This window comes from Pyxicephalus adspersus, unplaced genomic scaffold (genome assembly GCF_032062135.1).
Source record: "Pyxicephalus adspersus unplaced genomic scaffold, UCB_Pads_2.0 Sca17, whole genome shotgun sequence".
NCBI classification, from domain to species: domain Eukaryota; kingdom Metazoa; phylum Chordata; class Amphibia; order Anura; family Pyxicephalidae; genus Pyxicephalus; species Pyxicephalus adspersus.
This window is the reverse complement of record NW_027317024.1, coordinates 27,403-45,998: the sequence shown is the minus strand read 5'-3', so window position 1 is coordinate 45,998 and position 18,596 is coordinate 27,403. Positions and strand designations below refer to the sequence as shown.

Genomic DNA, 18,596 nt, shown 5'->3' with positions numbered 1-18,596 from the left:
CAGTATGTGTAGGAGAGGAGTGTGGAGGGTAGGAGGGGCAGTATGTACAGGAGGAGAGGGTAGGAGGGGGAGGATGTACAGGAGAGGAGTGTGGTGGGTGAAAGGGGGCAGTATGTGCAGGAGAGGAGAGTGAAGGGTAGGGAGGGGCAGTATGTGTAGGAAAGGAGTGTGGAGGGTAGGAGGCGGCAGTAGGTGTAGGAGAGGAGTGTGGTGGGTAGGAGGAGGTAGTGTGTGGAAGGTATGAGGGGCAGTTATGTACAGGAGTAGAGTGTGGAGGGTCAGTATGTGTAGGAGAGGGGTGTGGAGGATAGGAGGGGGCAGTATGTACAGGAGAGGAGTGTGGAGGGTAAGGGGGGGCAGTGTGAGCAGGAGAGGAATGTGGAGGGTAGGTGGGTAGCACCCCGGGGACACAGCCATTCCTAATGGCCTCCAATGCTCCTTGCACAGCAACAAACAAGAAAAGGGTTCAGATATAATAAATATAAGCTACGGCATAGATGTGAGGGCTCTATGCTGGAATGTCAGCGTAGTCACCAACCTCACTTCCTGTTTCCTCTCCCAATATTTCCCCTCACCATCCCCCATCCTAATCATTTCCATTCATAATCAGTTCAGATATCTGTTATTTCATTTTATTTTCTGGCAGCAGGTGGCGCTGGACCTGGGTAAGAAATTGCTGGAAGCCGCTCGGAATGGCGATGACGATGAAGTTCGCCAGCTGATGCAGAGCGGAGCCCCGTTCACCACTGACTGGGTAAGTAAATCACGGTGCTGATTCTCCTACTATTCCTGAAAAGGATCTTCAGCCATCTTGATTGGTCGGGATGATGCCGGGTGCATTGCGGGTATCGCTGGCATCACATGTGGCCAGGTAAAGAAGAGTTATTACAGAGGAGACATCGCCCGCATTGTTCTGCAATAGAAACCTTCCTGATGGCCATTTGTTCAAGGTTGGACTTCCGCTTTATTCCAGCCGATGTAGCGGGTGCATTGGTCAGGTGATGATGCCTGTAATACTCTTCTTGTCCTGCAGTGGCAGCACTCGCCGTGCTGTATATATGGAGGAGCGGAGTTGTAGGTACACAGGCAAGAAATGTCACTACTAAAGTTCTCCTTTTACAATATGCAAGCGTTGCAGAATGAGCAGACATTCGTCTTTTTCCAGTAAAACATACTGAGCTGCGTATGCTCGGTGTGCAATGCTGGGCATCCCGACCCAGGGCTGTTAGTAGTGAATGAATTCCTTATCAGGAAAGCCAGAAGATGGCAATGTGATAGTGGCAGGTATTATATTTAAAAAAGAACTGTCAGTGTTGTCTGGATCACCACAACACAATCAGGAATGCTTTTAGCAGATATTTATTCCGGTAACCTAGAGCTAAGATTAGATAATATAAAACATAACTTGATTTTTTTAAAACCTAGGTTTGACATATTTAAAGAATCGACTTTTATTTTTTTTCCCCCCAGCTTGGGACATCGCCTCTGCACCTGGCTGCTCAGTACGGTCACACATCTACCGTCAAGGTTCTCCTGCAGGCGGGCATCAGTAGGGACGCCCGAACCAAAGTTGACCGGACCCCCCTTCATATAGCAGCAGCCGAGGGTCATGCCAACATCGTGGATGTGCTTATTCGGGTATGGAGACATTTACATGGCAGATTCAGCTTTTTTTTATTTCTTCTTTGCCCAGCAGACTAACCGTGTTGTGTTCCTTTCCAGAACGGTGCCAGCATCAATGCCAGGGACATGTTAGAAATGACTGCATTACACTGGGCCATGGAGCACAATCGTCAGGACGTAGCCGATCTGCTGATAAAGAACGGGGCAGATCTCCACGCTTACAGCAAATTTGGCAAAACTCCCTTTGATATCGCTTTAGAGAAGAATAACCCCGTGCTGCTTATATTGCTTCAGGTGAGTTCGGTATCCTGACTACGTGTCGTAGCTGGCCGGCTGGAAGGAATGGAAGTGAGAGGTTGTGAGCATACGTAAAGCTTTGTTTTGCATTAGCAAAGCACAGGCTCACCGTACGCAATGCACTTTGAACTGGTAATGGAGTTGCTTTGGCTTTCTCTGTTACCAATGATTTATGTCTGTGGATGTTAATATGTTTTTGTCACCCAGGAAGCCATGCAGGACCAGGCCCGTGCCCAGGGAATAGATGGGGAAACTATCACCGTATCATCACCACAGTACATCCTGACGACGTCCGGGGACCTATCGTCTTCTGGTAATAATCCTTATTAGATGTTTGCTGTGTTGGAATGCCAATGTCATTTATTGTTATTAATAAACAGGATTTACATAGCGCTAACATATTACACAGCGCTGTACATTAAATAGGGGTTGCAAATGACAGTGACACAGGAGACGAGGACCCTGCCCCGAAGAGCTTACAATCTAGGAGGTTGGGGAAGTATTTATATATCATCTGTAAGAGCCAAGCCCCCCATCGGTTGTGGTTGGAATGACCGATAATGCCATCTTCTCACCACCCCTCATCATCACAATGCAGTGCTCAACCCAGAATTTTTTTTAAGCCGGGTGGGAAGAAATTGTAGGTGGGTGGCAGCCCCTGTATTGTGACCAAACTCTTTAGTAACCTCCCAAAAACAGCCGGGTGGGTGCTGAAAACTGCCGGGTGGTGCACCCAGCTAAAAGGGCCTGGGGAGAACCCTGACAATGGATGCAGGACCGGTGCCCATTGCTAGCCCTCCACTTTTTGTGGTGATATTTAAGGGCCACCGACATTCCGAGGGAGCAAGAGGAAGTCTATCAATCTGCAGCTTTCATTATACCAACCATATATTGTCTGGCCTCTTACAGGAAAACGTTTTGTTGATTTTGGGACTGTGTGTTCTGGATAAAGATGTCCTGGCATCATACAGGAAGCTCATTATTTTGTAACAATTATATTAGAATTATCCAGTATTTACGTAGCGCCGACATATTAAACAGCGCTGTACAAAGTCTGTAGTCATGTCACTAACTGTCCCTCAGAAAAGCTCACAATCTAATGGCCCTACCATAGTCATATGTCTGTAATACAGTTCAGGATTACTTTTGGGGGGAACCAATTAACCTAACTGCATGTTTTTGGAATGTGGGAGGAAATCCGAGTATCTAGAGGAAACTCGCGCAAACACAGGAAGAACCTACAAACTCCATGCAGATAGTGTCCTGGCTGAGATTTGACCCTGGGACCCAGCGCTGCAAAGACCGGAGTGCTAACCACTGAGCAGCTATGCTTCCTATATTAAAGAAAAGGTTTTTAATTCTCACTTCCTGTTTTGTAACCAACAGAACAGGAAGTGATAAGAAATCCACGAGGTTCTAACATTTTCCACAAGTAAAACAAAGTTTTGGCTGAAGGATCTCATTGTTTTCAGCAACATTTGTGTTTTTTTTTCTCCAGTGTTCAGCAGTACCACAGTGATCTCCTTGGCTTCTTTTAGCTGGGTCCTCCACCCCACACTTTTCAGTAACCACTGGCTGTTTTTGGGCGGTTAATGAAAAGTTGGGTCACAATACTCCATCAACCTATAGCTTCTCTTCATCTAGAAAGTACTGTACTGGGTAAAAATCTGACTCATTGGCCCTGATTTATTAAAGCTGCCCAAGGCTGGAGAGGATACTTTCATCAGTGAAGCTGGGTCATCCAGCAAACCTGGAATGGATTTCTTCAAAGTCATTTGTTATATTCTAGCCTCCCTAGCGGTAATCCTAAGTGTGGCTCGGGGTGAATTTTCCATACGAAAAGCGGTAACCCCGAGCCACACTGGCAGTGGAATTGCCAGGGAGTTTAAAAACGTACCTGGTAAGCGGTGCCCGCGGCGTCCTCCAGTGATGCCCGGCATCTTCTTCCCCTGGCGATGCCCGCCAGGCGTCTGTGTAACCTGGCGATGCCTAGCCGGCATCTGCGTTTCTGGCATGTGAGCGTTGGGGACGCGAGGCCAAGGGAAGCAGATGCCAGCCGGGCATCTGCTCGCATGCATGTGGCTGGAGGGCGGGACTGTGTGGCTGGAAGGCGGGACCAGGCGGGAAATTTAAAATTTTAAAGTATTTTTAAATGTACCGCTTTTACAGGTGAAATTACTTAGTATTCGTACCGCCAGAAACGCTAGAAGATGTTTTGAATCCTGGACCAGATCCATTCCTGGTTTGCTGGATAGTTTAGGTTCATTGATGAAAGTGTATCCTGTCCAGCCTTGGAGAGCTTTAGTAAATTGGACCTATTCATTCAGTATGCTTGCGATCACTGCTTGGATTGAACACTTGGTGGCGCTTCTGTATTTTCATTCATCTGGCTGCAGAGATCAGACCGGGTTCAGTTATTCTATAGGTAGTCAAAGCCCCACATGAGGGCTAACGTATATAATAAGCGTCCAACTGTTATTTAAAAATGCATCTATAAAACTTACTGCTTCTTTCATATCATCTTAGGTGAAAGATATCTGAAAGCTGGAACAAAAATCATTACATCTTCCAGTCCCCGGGCTATGTACACACATCAGATGATTCTCGTTCGATAATCGCCTCAGGACTGACATCGGGCGAGAATCTGGTGTGTGTACAGCGATCGTCCGTTGTCCATCCACGAATGATGAACAATCATAATGAAAGAGGAGAGAGTGCACCGGGGTGCCGCTTCATCGTTCTCCCCTCTCCCCTCTCCCCTATCCATAGAGCAGAATGGTGCAATATGAACAGCGCTTGTTCATGCATCCTTTCCAAGTGTATACGCAGCCTTAGATATGGTGGCTGCACTTTTTTGTTTTCAACTGGTGACTTTTCCCTCACTGTACTGTCAGGATAGAAACAGGAAAAGACTGGGAAACAGGAAATACCCAACCCCTCCCCTTCATATTAAAGGATGGAGATGTTCTGTAGTCTACAGAAGGAGCTGGAAGTAATGTTAGAGCGTTATCAGATTTCTGGCAGGATCACTTGAAAACCTTATCATCCCTTGACTGACGTTGACGTAGTTACTTTATCTCCCGTGTAGTTTACTATCCTCCCCTCCCTTCCCAAATGATCTGGTCAAGTGCCACAGCTCCTTTCATTCTTTTGGATGGTTTGTACTTTATATTATTACAGGTGATCATTGTTTTTTTTTTTTTTTTTTTTTTTTTTTTTTTTTTTTTTTTTTATATCAGAGTTTCCAGGTTCTCCCCGTGTTTGCTGGGTTCCTCCGGGTAATCCGTTTTTTTTCCCACATCCCAAAAACATACAGTTAGGTCTTAGGCTTCCCCCCATAATTGACCTTAGACTGTATTCGAGACATATGACTGAAGTAGGGACATTAGATTGTGAGCCCCTACAGATAGTGACATGACATGGACTTTGTACAGCCCTGCGTAATATGTTGGTGCTTTATAAATACTGTGTAATAATAATCATATTGGTATTGGCTGTTGATCTGAAGAATCCAGCAATGAAGGAGACATTACAATCAATAACCATATATCTGTAGCAGTGTTTGGCAGGGCCTCGTCTTCTTTCAGAATCTCTACTGCAGGTGATATATCCTCCATCTTCAGTGTGATGTGAATACTACAAATGTGCCGTCACCCATGTGGTCTCTCTGCTTCAAAAGAAGCTGACCAGATGAAGATAAGTCCGTGCCAGTGATATCCTCTATTAATATTGTCTGCATATTGCCACCCCGTTATGTGCTTGTCACATTTCCCAGGCTGGGCCCGGACATATGTCGGTGTTTACAGACTCCTATTACTATATTGTTAGGAGGAGGAAGGCGGTTATAAATTCCAGTTGGCCTGACTTCCTGGAACAGGAAGCTGTGATAGAACCATACAGACTTTTAGGGAAGCTTTCAGTCTGCATTTAACAGTTTTGTAACCACAACGCTGCTTCAGAGCTTTGCACACAATGCCATCAGAATCTAAAGAGTGCTACTAAAAACTCATTCTCAGGACCAGCTGAAAAATAGGACCTAGAATTATAGTGGATCTATAGGAAAATTGTGATTCAGGCTTTAAAGTAAAGATAACAGAGACGGTTGATCCAGGGAACATCCGATTGCCTTATGGAATCAGGAAGGAATTTCTTTCCCTTGTTGGAGCAAATAATACCAGGGTTTTTTTTGCCTTCCATGTCTTACAGGGTTTTACATCTGGGATATGTTTATTTCCCTGAACTTTATGGACTTATGTCTTCTTTCAACCTGACTTACTATGTATTAAACCAAGTCCACATGCAAAAACCCTACTTAACTCTGATAGGTACAACATACCAGAACAGTACAATGTACAGTAGCGTGGCTTCTCCCTTTTATTCTCGGCTGTGTCCTGGGTCCTAGATCTGTGTCTGCAGACTGTTCATGAACTTATCACTACACAGCTCTGCAGACCGGCTTTGTTCTGTCTGTATTCCTCACCTAATGACCAGGCCATTGCAACAGACCCTGGTTGTTAAGTGAGGAACACCTGCAGGGTTCAAATTTCTTTAACCCGGGAAATGGGAAATTATTGTAGGCTGGTGTCATCCCCGGTATTGTGACCCAACTGTGACCTAGTAATCCACAAAACGTCTGGGTGGTTTCTGAAAAGTGCCGGGTGGAGCACTAAGGTAAAAGGGGCCGGGGAGAACACTGCTCTGTATTACTTTGTTCTAACTTGTCTACCCATCTTCTGTCTCTTAAACCCTCACTACTTACCCACCATTCCATATCTCCCTTCATTTGTGTGATACTTCCCCCTCCTCCTGTGCCACTTTCTGTATCTGTCTGTCATTTGCAAACCCTATTTAATGTACAGCGCTGTGTAATATGTTGGTGCTAAATAAATACTGTATAATAATAAAGAAGTGGTCATATGGTCACTACAGTTTGCCCATCCTCCACTACAGGCTGCAAATCATTAGATGAGAATAAGGAGCAACACTTTTCTTTGAAGCGGAAGTTCCACTTTTAGTAATCTACAATCAGGTTATTACTGCAGAAAGGGACAAGCGGTCTCTTCTGCAATAATCCCTTCTACCTACCTACTTGCCTGATCGCATTGGGCTTCCGACAAAAACCTTAGCTGCACATGTGCAGCGTAGGCTTTGGTTGCTGGGTTTCCTCATGCCAGGAATGAACGAGCGCCATCATGGCTGAAGATCTTAAGGAGGAAGTGATGAAAGAAGATGGTGTCGTCCTGCAAGGGAACAGGGACAGGTGAGTAACGCGGGGTTTATTTCTGCTATATGAAACACCTGTATATGGGTAAAGTTTTACACTTGAATACGGCACCGATGTAAAAGAAATACACGGAGGCCATCAACTAAGATTTTCTTGTACCTAAAGCCAAACTTTCATTTTTATTTTCGGATAGAGTGAAATAATTTCCTGTATAGCACACCTATAAAGGAAATTCTTTTTTTTTTATTTTTTTTTTTTACTTTTATTTCCAGTCTGAAATAACTTTTTTCTTTTCTTATAACCAGATTCTACAGCTGAGATTGTGTCTAGCGAGGCGGTGGCAGCATCCGTCCAGCAGGTGGTGGAAAATGGAGGCCAAAGAGTCATCACCATTGTAACAGATGGAGTTCAGTTGGGGGAACTCCATGGTGGGTTTTCCGCTGAGCACATTCGTCATCCACTTCTAGTGACAATTCAGAACGGTGAACAAGGTAAACATCAATCGTGTGCTGCATGTATGTAACCGACAGGTATGGAGGATCTCTGCTGTACCAAACTTACGGGCTTGGTCTGTTCTGGTAGCAGCATGTCCTCTGTTATGCCCACATATACCAGTGTGCAGTGTGTAAGGGAGGTATCAGGCAAATCAGCCTTTCTTTATAACATAGGGGATCCCTTAAAATAACTGTCAGGTCTTCAGGGAGCCTCAGCTCAACAATATCCACAGCTCACACTACATTAGTGTGGGTGTCAGTGGGAAGAATGTCACCCCTACAGATAGCCAAAAAGATCATTAGTCTCAGTGGTAACTAACCTGAGAGTCACAAATCGCTCAAGGAACCCCTGGCAACCACTGAAGTAGGTAAATAAACAACAATTAAAACATAAATTTATTTTTATAAATACGTATATAAAAGGTAAGATAGCAGTGACGATGTGAGGTCATGGAGGAGTGAGTAACTGAATATTTTCACATCTCTGATGGAAGAGGGAATAATGAGATCACCTTCCATATTCACCTTTATAGCAAACCCTCGGCAGGTTTGTTCATGTTAAGCCTATAGTGAATGACAAGGAAGCACTTTTCAAAGGCTGACTTTGGCTAAAGGCTTTTATAAATGTTTTTGGGATAACTGCTCCAGATTGGGTGGGAATTGATAACCTGATTGGCTGGGGTTTTCAAGGTGGCTTTGGTTAGGACTTGTTTTTAGTTTCACTGCATTTCAGTTTTATTTGGCCTGTTTTATGGCTGAAAATGATTCTGCTAATATTTTGCTATCACTGGTTCCTCTTTTCCCTTCTCATGAACATACTAATGATAGATTAATAATAGGAATGCTTCCTGGTTTTCATTACAGGCTTGACTTAGGACCGCATTGATTTCCTCATTTTGTTCCTAGGTTTCTATGCAATGCATGACTGGTTTGTGGGCCAGCACATTACACAGATTCCTAAAATCACTGCACTTGCACTAGGCAACCCAACCCACATTGTGATTTTGAGCCTGATTTATTAAAGCTCTCCAACACTGTAGAGAATAGGCTATCGTGTGAGATCCTGGGTGATCCTGCCAACTTGGAATGGATTAAAAACATTTGCTAGCTAATAGCATTTGATTTTTTTTTTTTTTTTAAATCCATTCCAGGTTTAATGGATCATCCAGGTTCTTCCATGATCTATCTTCCCCAGTCTTGGAGAGCTTTAATAAATCAGGCCCGCTGATCGCAGAAACTGAAATCCAGTCAGTAAATAGGGTGCCAGCAACAGGCTGGGAAGGAAAGTGCTATATAATGCAGCCAGGAAATGAGGCGGCTCTATCTGACCTGCAGCAGCTTCTAACTTATGTTGTGAGAAGCTCAAAGTGTGCAGCGATATCAGAGTCAGTCTGATTGAATACAAGATGGGAGCCGGTACAACTGTGCAAGACTCATGGCAGGTCACATATAAAAGGGCCTTGTGGATGGCTGGAAGCTACCAATGCTGATTAGCAGTGTTCTCCCCAGCCTATTTTAGCTGGGTGCACCACCCGGCTGTTTTTGGGTGTTTACTGAAGAGTTGGGTCACAATACAGAGCCTTTCACCCGCCTTTAATTTCTTCCCACCCAGCCTAAAAAAAAATTTCTGGGTTGAGCACTGGATTAGTATTGGGCTGCTGGCTCTGTACCCAATCAGTGCCCGCTCTATGCACTGTGTAAGGTCCTTTAGAATTAAGAGAAGTTTCCGTGTCTTATCATATACATACATGCAGTTATATCCGTTCCCCTCATCATACTGAGGCTGCTGGATTCTGCACTTGCATTATAGGAAAAATATGAAAGTAATTTCCTCTGGGGCTATCTGAGTAAGAGTTTTGGCTCTGTCTCTTGCTCATACTTCATTTTTCCCCCTTTCCGGTTTTCTTTTAAACAGATGTTTGTCATAAAGGACTTTTATCCAGAATGATCTGTGTAAAGTTATGAAATGTCAATTGTTGTTTTTCTCCTACTTGGTCACCTTGTAGGTAAAATCTGGAGATTCATCACTATAAGGGGCAGTAAGATTTTGCCGTCTGCATTTGTCCTCATAATAAAAAGTGTTTTAGTTTCTTCTTCTTGCATTGCGTAAAATAAATTTAGGTTAAGCTGTTCAGATCTGGGGCACCTCAATTGGCCTAACAGATGTGCTGCCTTTGGAATTGTTAAGGTCTCATTGTTTGGAGGTTTAAGGAGAAACTCCTGGAAATCAGATGAATGCACTTTTGAAGTTATATATAGTCTTGGATGTTGGCTTGGTGTTGGTGGAGCTGGATGTAATTCTTTCTATTGTCCCGCAGTTGTTGCAGTACCACAAGAAGACGTAATAGAAGAAGTGGTGACAGAGGAAGAACCTCCCCCAGCCAAGAGACAGAAAACAGAAGCTGCTGAAAAGAATGCGGAAAGCAGCACGGTAAGAAGCCGCACGAGCAAAGTCAGCGCTGTACATTAAATAGAGGTTGCAAATGACAGACAGATACAGACAGTGATACAGAGGAGAGGACCCTGCCCTAAAGAGCTCACAATCTAGGAGGTGGGGAAAGTATCACACAAGAGGGCTGATCTGGAATGGTGGGAAGTAGTGAGTGTTTATGAGACAAGAAGACGGGGTAGGTGATTTTGTAAAAAAGGGGTTTAAGTGCTCTTTTAAATGTGCAGAAAGTAAGGAGCAAGCAGAATAGGATGGAGAAGACCATTCCAGAGAGTCGGGGCAGCTCTAGAAGTCTTGTTTTTATAGGTTCTATCCAGCCTTGAAGTCAGTGGCATCAATGGTGGAAAGGAGCCATCAAACTTTAAGGGCAATAAACTTTTTTCCCTGACCGGGTCACCTATTAGCCGGTCACCAGCACTATTGGGTGAGAGAGGACGTCGAGTTACATGCTCAATCAATACAAGTAAAGGATCTGTTTGTCCAGTAGGTCTGGATGATGCATCAAGGAGGAAGGTAGCAAGTTGGATCATGGTAGGGTGATTTTTATTGAAGGGGCTTTTTAAGTGACCCTGTTAAAGAAGAACTAAACCCACCCGACTTGCTATCTACATTCCAACACGGGGCGCTGCCATATTCCTTCTCTTTCTCCTCCTGCAGATGTTTTCCGCTATCTTGATTGGCCTTGCTGGGATGACGTAACTCCCTGCTTTAATTTTAGTTTGAATTCTAGTTCCACTTTACAGTGAAGGAGACTGGTTCACTTTAATATTAACCTTCCGAGCGGTAAGCCCGTTGGGGTAGCTAAAAAAGTACAAAATAAAGGCTTTCCTGGTCACATCAATGTCCTCCAGGCTCCTGCCTCCTCTGGCTGCGTCCTCTTCTTCGATCTGTCCCCCCGGCGAGTGGGCTGACGGTCCCCGGGAGTTCCCGGTGACGTTGGTGCGTCCGGCCATCATTAGGGGCACGGCGGGAATTTCAATTTTCAAAATTAATATTGAATGCAATACACTGAATTTGTATGTCTAAAAGCAGTACCTTGTCTCGTGAAAATTTATTTTGCAGGATATTATTATAGTATAATAAAGTTTGAAACACAAAATCATGTCAAAGTTTAATATTCAATTTTTGTGTGCATGATTTTGTGTTTCAAACTTTATTATACTTATACTATTATATTATATTGTAAAATAAATTTTCATCAAAGACAATGTACCGACTTTTAGACAGAAATGAGGTTAAGTTGTTGTACTCACCTCTGCAGCAGCTTGTTGCTTCTGCGGGTGTTGGATGTCTGTCTCCCCCACCTGTCCCTGAGTACTCACCTTCATTCCTCAGACCCCAGCATTACCATAGGACTGTGTTACATAGCGATTGGCAGGAGGGACCACAGCCTGCAGAGGAGCTCACATGCATTCAACGCTTTTGTACGTGTAAAATACTTAAGAATCTCACTGCAGCTCTGTAACAGTTCAATGAACACTGCACAATCTTTATTCTCATGGATTTATAAAAGCCGGAATTCCCGTGCAGTCACTTCACTAACTGTAAGTGCAGAATAACACAGAGCATTTCAGTTTGTTTTGGGAATGGTTTCCCAGTCGCTTTGAAGAAGTTGCCACTTTTCCCTGAATTTGCAAAATGACAGATTCTCTTTATAGCAATGAATTCCAGAGGAACAAATACATATAAGGAGTCCCTAGACGGCAGAATACGTGCAGGGCTGAGTCACCTTCCAATATACATATACATATAGATATATATACAGCTCAGGCAGAATAGAAACGGTAACTAAGGAAAAGGAAGCATGAAAAATAAGGGACTGTAGAGCGTAATAACAATGAAAATCAAGATGTGGAAGGTTTGTAAATGAATAAGGACTTAAGGAAGGAAGGAATCATCAGGATGTCTTTGTCATTGATAAAAATAAGAGATGTTGAAATGGATGAAGCAAAGAAGGTTTTATAATAAATCTGCTTCTGAGGCAGAATGAGTTACACTTCTATAAAGGAAATCTTCTGGTGGGTTGGAGCACTTGATTTTACAATGACCTGTTCCTTTTTTAGGGTAGGTCCGGTTGGTGTATGTTAACTATAGCAGTTCTATAGCTGCACGTACTTCAGGCCCCAGCAGTGTCATGTGATAAAGATGATCATGTGATATATGTGAAAGCTCAGACACGTTTCTGATTCATAGCACAGACGGTAAAGCCAGGGGCAGTGCAAAAAAGATAATATTCTGATAAAGTGACTGTGACTTCACCCTGATTGGGTCAAAATCAGAGTCTCTTGTTATTAAGACACATATAGCTGTTACATATTACGCAGCGCTGTACAAGGTCTATGGTCATGTGACTAGCTGTCCCTCAAAGGGGCTTACAATCTCATTTCCCTACCATAGTCATATGGCATTATAACAGTCTAAAGGCAATTTTGGGGGGAAGCCAAATAATTTATTTGCATGTTTTTGAAATGTGGGAGGTACCTGGTGGCAACCCATGCAAACACAGGGAGAACCTGCAAACTTCATGCAGATAATATACTGGCTGAGATTCGAATCTGGGACCCAGCGCTGCAAAGGCCAGAGTGCTAACTATTTGGGGAGGTCTCACACTACCTGTCATTTTTGGTCTCCTCTGCCCATTTCTAACTTTTTTTTTTTCTTCTTCCCCTTTTTAGGCCGGTCAATCTGACGAAGCCACAAAATTTCTGCAGCAACAGCTGCATGAGGCGAACTTGCGAGCCTGTGAATACCGGCAGCAGCTCCTGGCGAAGGAGAGGGAAGCGGAAGGCTACAGGTTGAAGCTGGAGAACCTGGCCAGGCAACATGTAAATGGAGATGACACAACGGAAGTGGAAGAGGGAGACACTATTATCGTGTCCACAGAGGAGTTCGAAGGGACGGAAATCACAGAGGTAGAGACAGTGGAACACCACAGTGACATTACAGCCATGTGACCCCGCTGGTCTTAAAGGGTCTCCGATGTACAGACTTTTGAGATTTCTCAGGAGAAGCTACGGAGAGGGCTGAAGATCGGCGATCCACTGATCCTCATCAGACGCTCATCCAAAATGCTCAGTTTTTATCCTCTGCCCTCAATCGCTTCCGTATCAGGTGACCCCCAGAAGAGAAAAGTAATCAGCGGGTTGACTTTTCAAGTAAGCCTGACACCATGACAGACATTTTTAAAGTGAGCATACAATGCAGGAAATGCTGTAACCGCGACCTTTCAAAACATTGTGACATCAATGCTGAATGGTCGGGCCCGGTCCACCTTGGCTTCGAGTAAGCTTCAGGCTGCTCAAAGAAAAATGCAGCATGCTTTAACTTTGCTCCATGTTTTAGAGCATGAAAACCGCTGCCTGTTTATGTTGTCGGCCCATTCTTGCAGGCTGTACAGGTCTGGCCAGGTTTGCTTTACGTAGCAGCCACCCTCAGCAAAAAAACAGGCCTAAAGCAATCTGTAGATCAAGGGATGTAAGCAGATGCAGATCTTTAGCTACCCGTCCTTGGGCCTGCTCCCTTCTGGTTAGATTTAGGAAGGAGGGGGTAAAGCATGACGGCTACAAGAATATTGGGAATTTTAAATGTCAGGCCCAAGCTGCTTATATCTGTGGATCTTCATATCCTTCTGCAATAAGATCACACGAAAGATGCAGTGTTCAACCTAGAATTTTTGAAGCTGGGTGGCTGGAAATTATAGGCAGGAGGCAGCCCCTAACTCTTCAGGACCCACCCCAAAAAATACGGGGGGTTACTGAAAAGTGCTGATGGTGGGTTCAGCTAAAAGGGGGAGAACCCAGTAATGGTCCTCATTGTATATTCTCCATTATATGCTCAGTTTGCCGTTTGGTGACCGGCTCGCTTTAAAGTGCCATACCCGGACCTATAAAATGTGAGGTTGGTATGTAAGAGATCCCTCAGAGACTCGGCAGCGTATTTTCTTGTGGCTTGTAAACCACAATCTCTATTTTTTTCTTATTTTATACAATGTTTAATAAGAATTATAAACACATTTATTTATATAAGTCAGACGGAGCATCGGATAGTTTATTGCATACAGAATTTTTTTCATTTTTATTTCCCAAATAAGTCTTTAAAGTGGATTTGTATTTTGAACTACTAAGTTGTACACCTCTTTTCCTGATATTGGTAATAAGTGGATCTAAGCACCCTGATATTGGACTGTAAAGAGAGTCAATGGCACGCATTCAGAACTGATTTGCGTGTACACAGGTCGCATCGTTTTAGCTTTGCCACTTGCAAATGTTTTTAAATTGGGACCAGAAAGGTTGTAAAGTGAATGGCGGGTTTCACACCAGGAAAGTCTTCAGCCTCAGAATTTTCTTTTTTTTTTTATCTCCAGGAAGCTGCAGTGTGACCATTACCCCTCTTTATTATATACTTACGATATATATATATATATATATATATATATATATATAAAATCGTTCTTCTGGGTTGGCAGGGATGGTGTTTAGGCCACCTGGAGATTTTCTTTATTTGATGAATGCATTAGAAAAAAGTTGAAGGAAAAGGTGCATCATCCATGTTTTGTCTTGCTTTAAGGGTCATCTCCCCACTAACCTCCCAATGGTCGAATGCCGGGGGCACTGCAGGCACATTTAGGTTATTCTCTCATTCATTTCAGTGATCAACCCAGCTGGGTTGGAAGAAGCTGTAGGTGGGTGGTGGCCCTCGTATTGTGACCCAACTTCAGTAACCATCCGGAGAGAATGTTCATAAAATGTTCACGTCATTCTGCCCAAGTGAAGATAAAGGTTAAGGTCATACTGGAAGTGAGGGAACCTCCTCTAAGGAGGCTTACTAGAGAATAGGCTGTAATAGTGCTGCTAACTGCTGTGAAAAGTGGAGATGCTGGTTCTTTAGGAGCCTGCAGTGCAAGTGGCTAAGCGGCTAGCAAGGTGCTTGTGCCTTGGCACCTCACTGGAACAGAACTGCCTTTGTTTGCTGCAGAACAAAATGCTGGGTCAGCTTTTTCTATGCAGCCCAAAATCCTTTCATCCCTCATGTTGTCTTTATCAGAGATCACCCAATCAATATCCCGGCCTTTTGTTTATAGAAGCGGCACTGAAAGCAACATGAAGCATCATTTTCCCCAGGGAAGGCAAGTATTGAAGCCTTCTCAGTCACTGTTACTATACGACCTGCTTTCAGGTTACCACCTGTTGCTGTAAAAAGGAGGAATCATTTTTTTTTTGTAGGCACCCCCCCTATTATCTTCCAATCAATTTTGTAAAAACCATATCGATTACATAAATTACTGGTCAGCTAGCTTGCATGTCAGAAATCCATCTGCAGTCCCTCTACACGGAAACACCGGGACGTCGAGAAATTGACACGTCAATATCAAATTGTATTAACGCCGAGCACAGCAGAATAACAAAGCTCAGCGACTCGGGCAGTGCCGTGAGGTTACACCGAGTGTTTCCAATAGCGCTCCGTCTCCATGGCAGCCGACCTCGGCCCACTTAATATTCATTAAAACCTGCAACGTTCGAATCTAACGGCCGTAGCAACCGTCGCTCTTCATTAGCTCAACGCCAGCTCTCCACTTTTATGAAAACCACGCTTCTGTCATTTTACAGACATCAAGTAGAAGAAAGGAAGACATGTTTCTAGGATATGCTTGATGTGTTCTGCATGTAAAGGGGCAATTTTGCAGAGGATTGTTGTGCAAGAAAAAAATACGCCCCATGCAGTTTTTAATGAGATGAAGTGTTTGGGGTTTTCTTTGCTCCATCTGGGGTTAAAAAATGGGGGTGAGGGGCATCTCCTAATCTGTGCTTCTTAAAGCAGAACTAAACCTCGTCATACCTGTCCCCTATTCTGTTACCCTTTCCTTTCTTCTCTTTGTCACCGACCTTCGACTATGCTCATTGGCTGGAATGATGTAACTCCCGCATGGGCGCTCAAGGTTTTTTCATTCCCAGCATGCGCAGAGGAAGTCTGGTATCCTGGCAACCAAAGCTGATGCTGCTCATGCGCAACTTTTTGCTAAATACCCGGAGGGATTATTACAGAAGGGACATCACCTGTTCGGCAATAACAACCAGCCTGATTGTGAATTACTAAAAGCAAGACTGCTTTTATTCACACAAAAGCACTTATTGAGTCCCTCAAATCTGCATCTCTATTGAGTTTCCCTCCCTTCCTTACCTTCCCCAACGTACCTGAACCCACCCTTCCCCTCCACTGATTCATATTTATCCTAAACCCCATTGGCAGTGGTCAGCAGTCTAAATCTGATGGCCATTTCTTCTCTCTGCATATTAAAGTCCCATAGATTGTGATTCACTTTGGGTCTCGGGACAAGGCCACATGCAATTCTGGGAGTCTCTAATGCTCATGCACAGCCAGGGAAGACGACCAGTGGCCATCAGAAACTAACCACAGTCTGTGGCCCTTTAAAACTCGATAAATATAAATCGAGTGGGGTGGGAAGGACCAATTCTCCTGACCTCACATATCCACAGGGCAGCTTTCTGGACCCAAACATGAAAGGTCCCATCTCTGGCTTGTTTTTGAAAGGCCAGAGTGATCCAAAAACTACCTGCAGACTTATTGCGGGTCTGAAACTAGTTAGTAACTCAGCAGACACACTGAAATATATGTGTATATATAGCAAAGGAACGGTGCAGACAAAAAGTTCATATGAGCCCTATCAAGGACCTGTAAATCACCAAACTACGGGCTCCATCCTAGGATAGGCTATCTACAACTGCGCCATAGATGTCTAAATAGTGTCAGGGCCTGAAAGGTCATTGATGGGGCTCTTGTGTGCCTTTTGTCCTGAACAATAAAGCTTTATGAAACTCTGCAGATGGCGCCCCATTCTTTACCTAAAGCTTGGGAATGGTGATGATTGCATCCTTCACTCATACAAATACCTAGCTGGATAGATCTGGAGTTGTGGTTCGAGCCTAGGTTTCATGGCCGATCAGTGTAAGCGTTCATTCGGCCCCCTTAAAATTGTATCTGTCTCTTGGGTTCTTTGGGAATTTGCCCCCTGTATACATAATGCTTGTCCCTCTTATTGCAGCAACAACCAATCCATATTTATAGGTTTGCCCCCCTTGTACAGTTTTACCTTTAAAGCTTTATGTACAGTAAGTTTAATTTTTATCTGAAATATTTTTGTATTATGCTTTTTGTTTTCATTGGTGGAAAATGTTTGGCGTATTTTTTTTTTTGTTTATAAATGTGTTAAGATCAATATGTATGTTATACTTTTTTCTACTAATTTGTAAAGATTTTTTTATATTTTAATAAATGATTTATATTTTGAACTCTATTGGGCGTCCTTTTTGGAATGTGAAAGAGCTGGGGGAACAAATTCACTCGCCTAGGTGATGAAGTACCATGGAGGCTGTGCCCATAAAAGTCAAAGGGCCGCTCACTGATATTGCATGTGGTCTCCCTGTATTTGATCTGTTTGCCCATTACTGATTTCTATGTCTGTTCCTTGTGGGCATGGCCTCTTTGATAGAAATGCCCGGCATCCCCTCTGGTTATCTGATGACTGGTGGGGTAATAATTAAAAAGCAGCAGGAGAATGCAAGAAGCAAAGGCAGGGAGAGCCTTGCATTTCAGCTCCTCTGATACAACTTCCTCTCCAGCAAGGAAAACCGTAATCAGCACAGTAGCAGTGTTCAACTCAGAATTTTTTTTTAAGCTGGATGGGAAGAACTTGTAGGTGGGTGGCAGCCCCTGTATTTTGACCCAACTCTTCAGTAACCACCCAAAAACAGTCAGGTGGTTACTGAAAAGTGCCGGGTGGTGCGTCCAGCTAAAAGGAGCTGGGGAGATCACTACATATAGTGACATCACGACAAAATCTTTCCAGACAAGGAGTTGGAAACAGCAGTACCTTGGACCTCACACTCCAGTTCTATACAGCTGGTTCTACCATGTGGTGTCAGCTCCAGAACTGTGCAGGCCCATCCAATGGGAGAACAATAGGTCACAGGGGAACCCCTAGCCAACTCGGGTGGTACTCGGGGGTCCACAGAACCCTAATGAGTGCACTGCTAGCTTTCAGGAGAATTTCAAGACAAAAGGTATGTTTTTTTAAGAACAGGCTTAACCTCACTTCCTGTTTCCCTTTCACTGGTCCAGGAAGAGGAGGAGCCTCATACTTTCCCCCTCCCCTTTTCCTCCCATTTGAGCCTGATACCTAAATGACAATATGTATCACTTCTCTCTCCCTGCAAAACTTTATTGGTCTGAACAGATGAGCAATCCCTCTGGCTGCAGGTTTTTTACTGACGCGTTTTGCAAGTAAGTCATAAGCTCAGCAAGTGCGAAATGCATTGTTAAAAAAAATATTTGCTAAGGAGAAGCCTGCTTATTGCCGGACGCTCATTTATTAAGGCCAATAAAGGTTTTATAATAGGGGAGAGTGGTCATGCAGCTTTTGCTTGTCCGTGGATTCCAGAGTTTGGCTTATTTTGTATCTGTGCACTTAAGGTTGGTCATGGTGAGAGCTCTG

General features: G+C 43.9%; 1 protein-coding gene across 1 annotated transcript; it reads left to right on the top strand.

Moving 5' to 3' along the window:
* Positions 1-376: 376 nt before the first annotated feature.
* LOC140344795 (GA-binding protein subunit beta-2-like) lies at positions 377-17,399 on the top strand. Its single transcript, XM_072432006.1, has 8 exons — positions 377-385; positions 611-754; positions 1,471-1,638; positions 1,723-1,917; positions 2,128-2,233; positions 7,450-7,635; positions 9,957-10,069; positions 12,763-17,399. Exons 1-8 carry the CDS (start codon positions 377-379, stop codon positions 13,039-13,041), a joined length of 1,200 nt encoding a protein of 399 aa, XP_072288107.1. The 3' UTR covers positions 13,042-17,399.
* Positions 17,400-18,596: the final 1,197 nt, after the last annotated feature.

Excerpts from the sequence above, each read along its gene's own strand:
- LOC140344795 (XM_072432006.1), top strand. Across the intron at positions 7,636-9,956 it reads AATTCAGAACGGTGAACAAG|TTGTTGCAGTACCACAAGAA; the intron begins GTAAACATCAAT and ends ATTGTCCCGCAG. Across the intron at positions 10,070-12,762 it reads AGAATGCGGAAAGCAGCACG|GCCGGTCAATCTGACGAAGC; the intron begins GTAAGAAGCCGC and ends TCCCCTTTTTAG.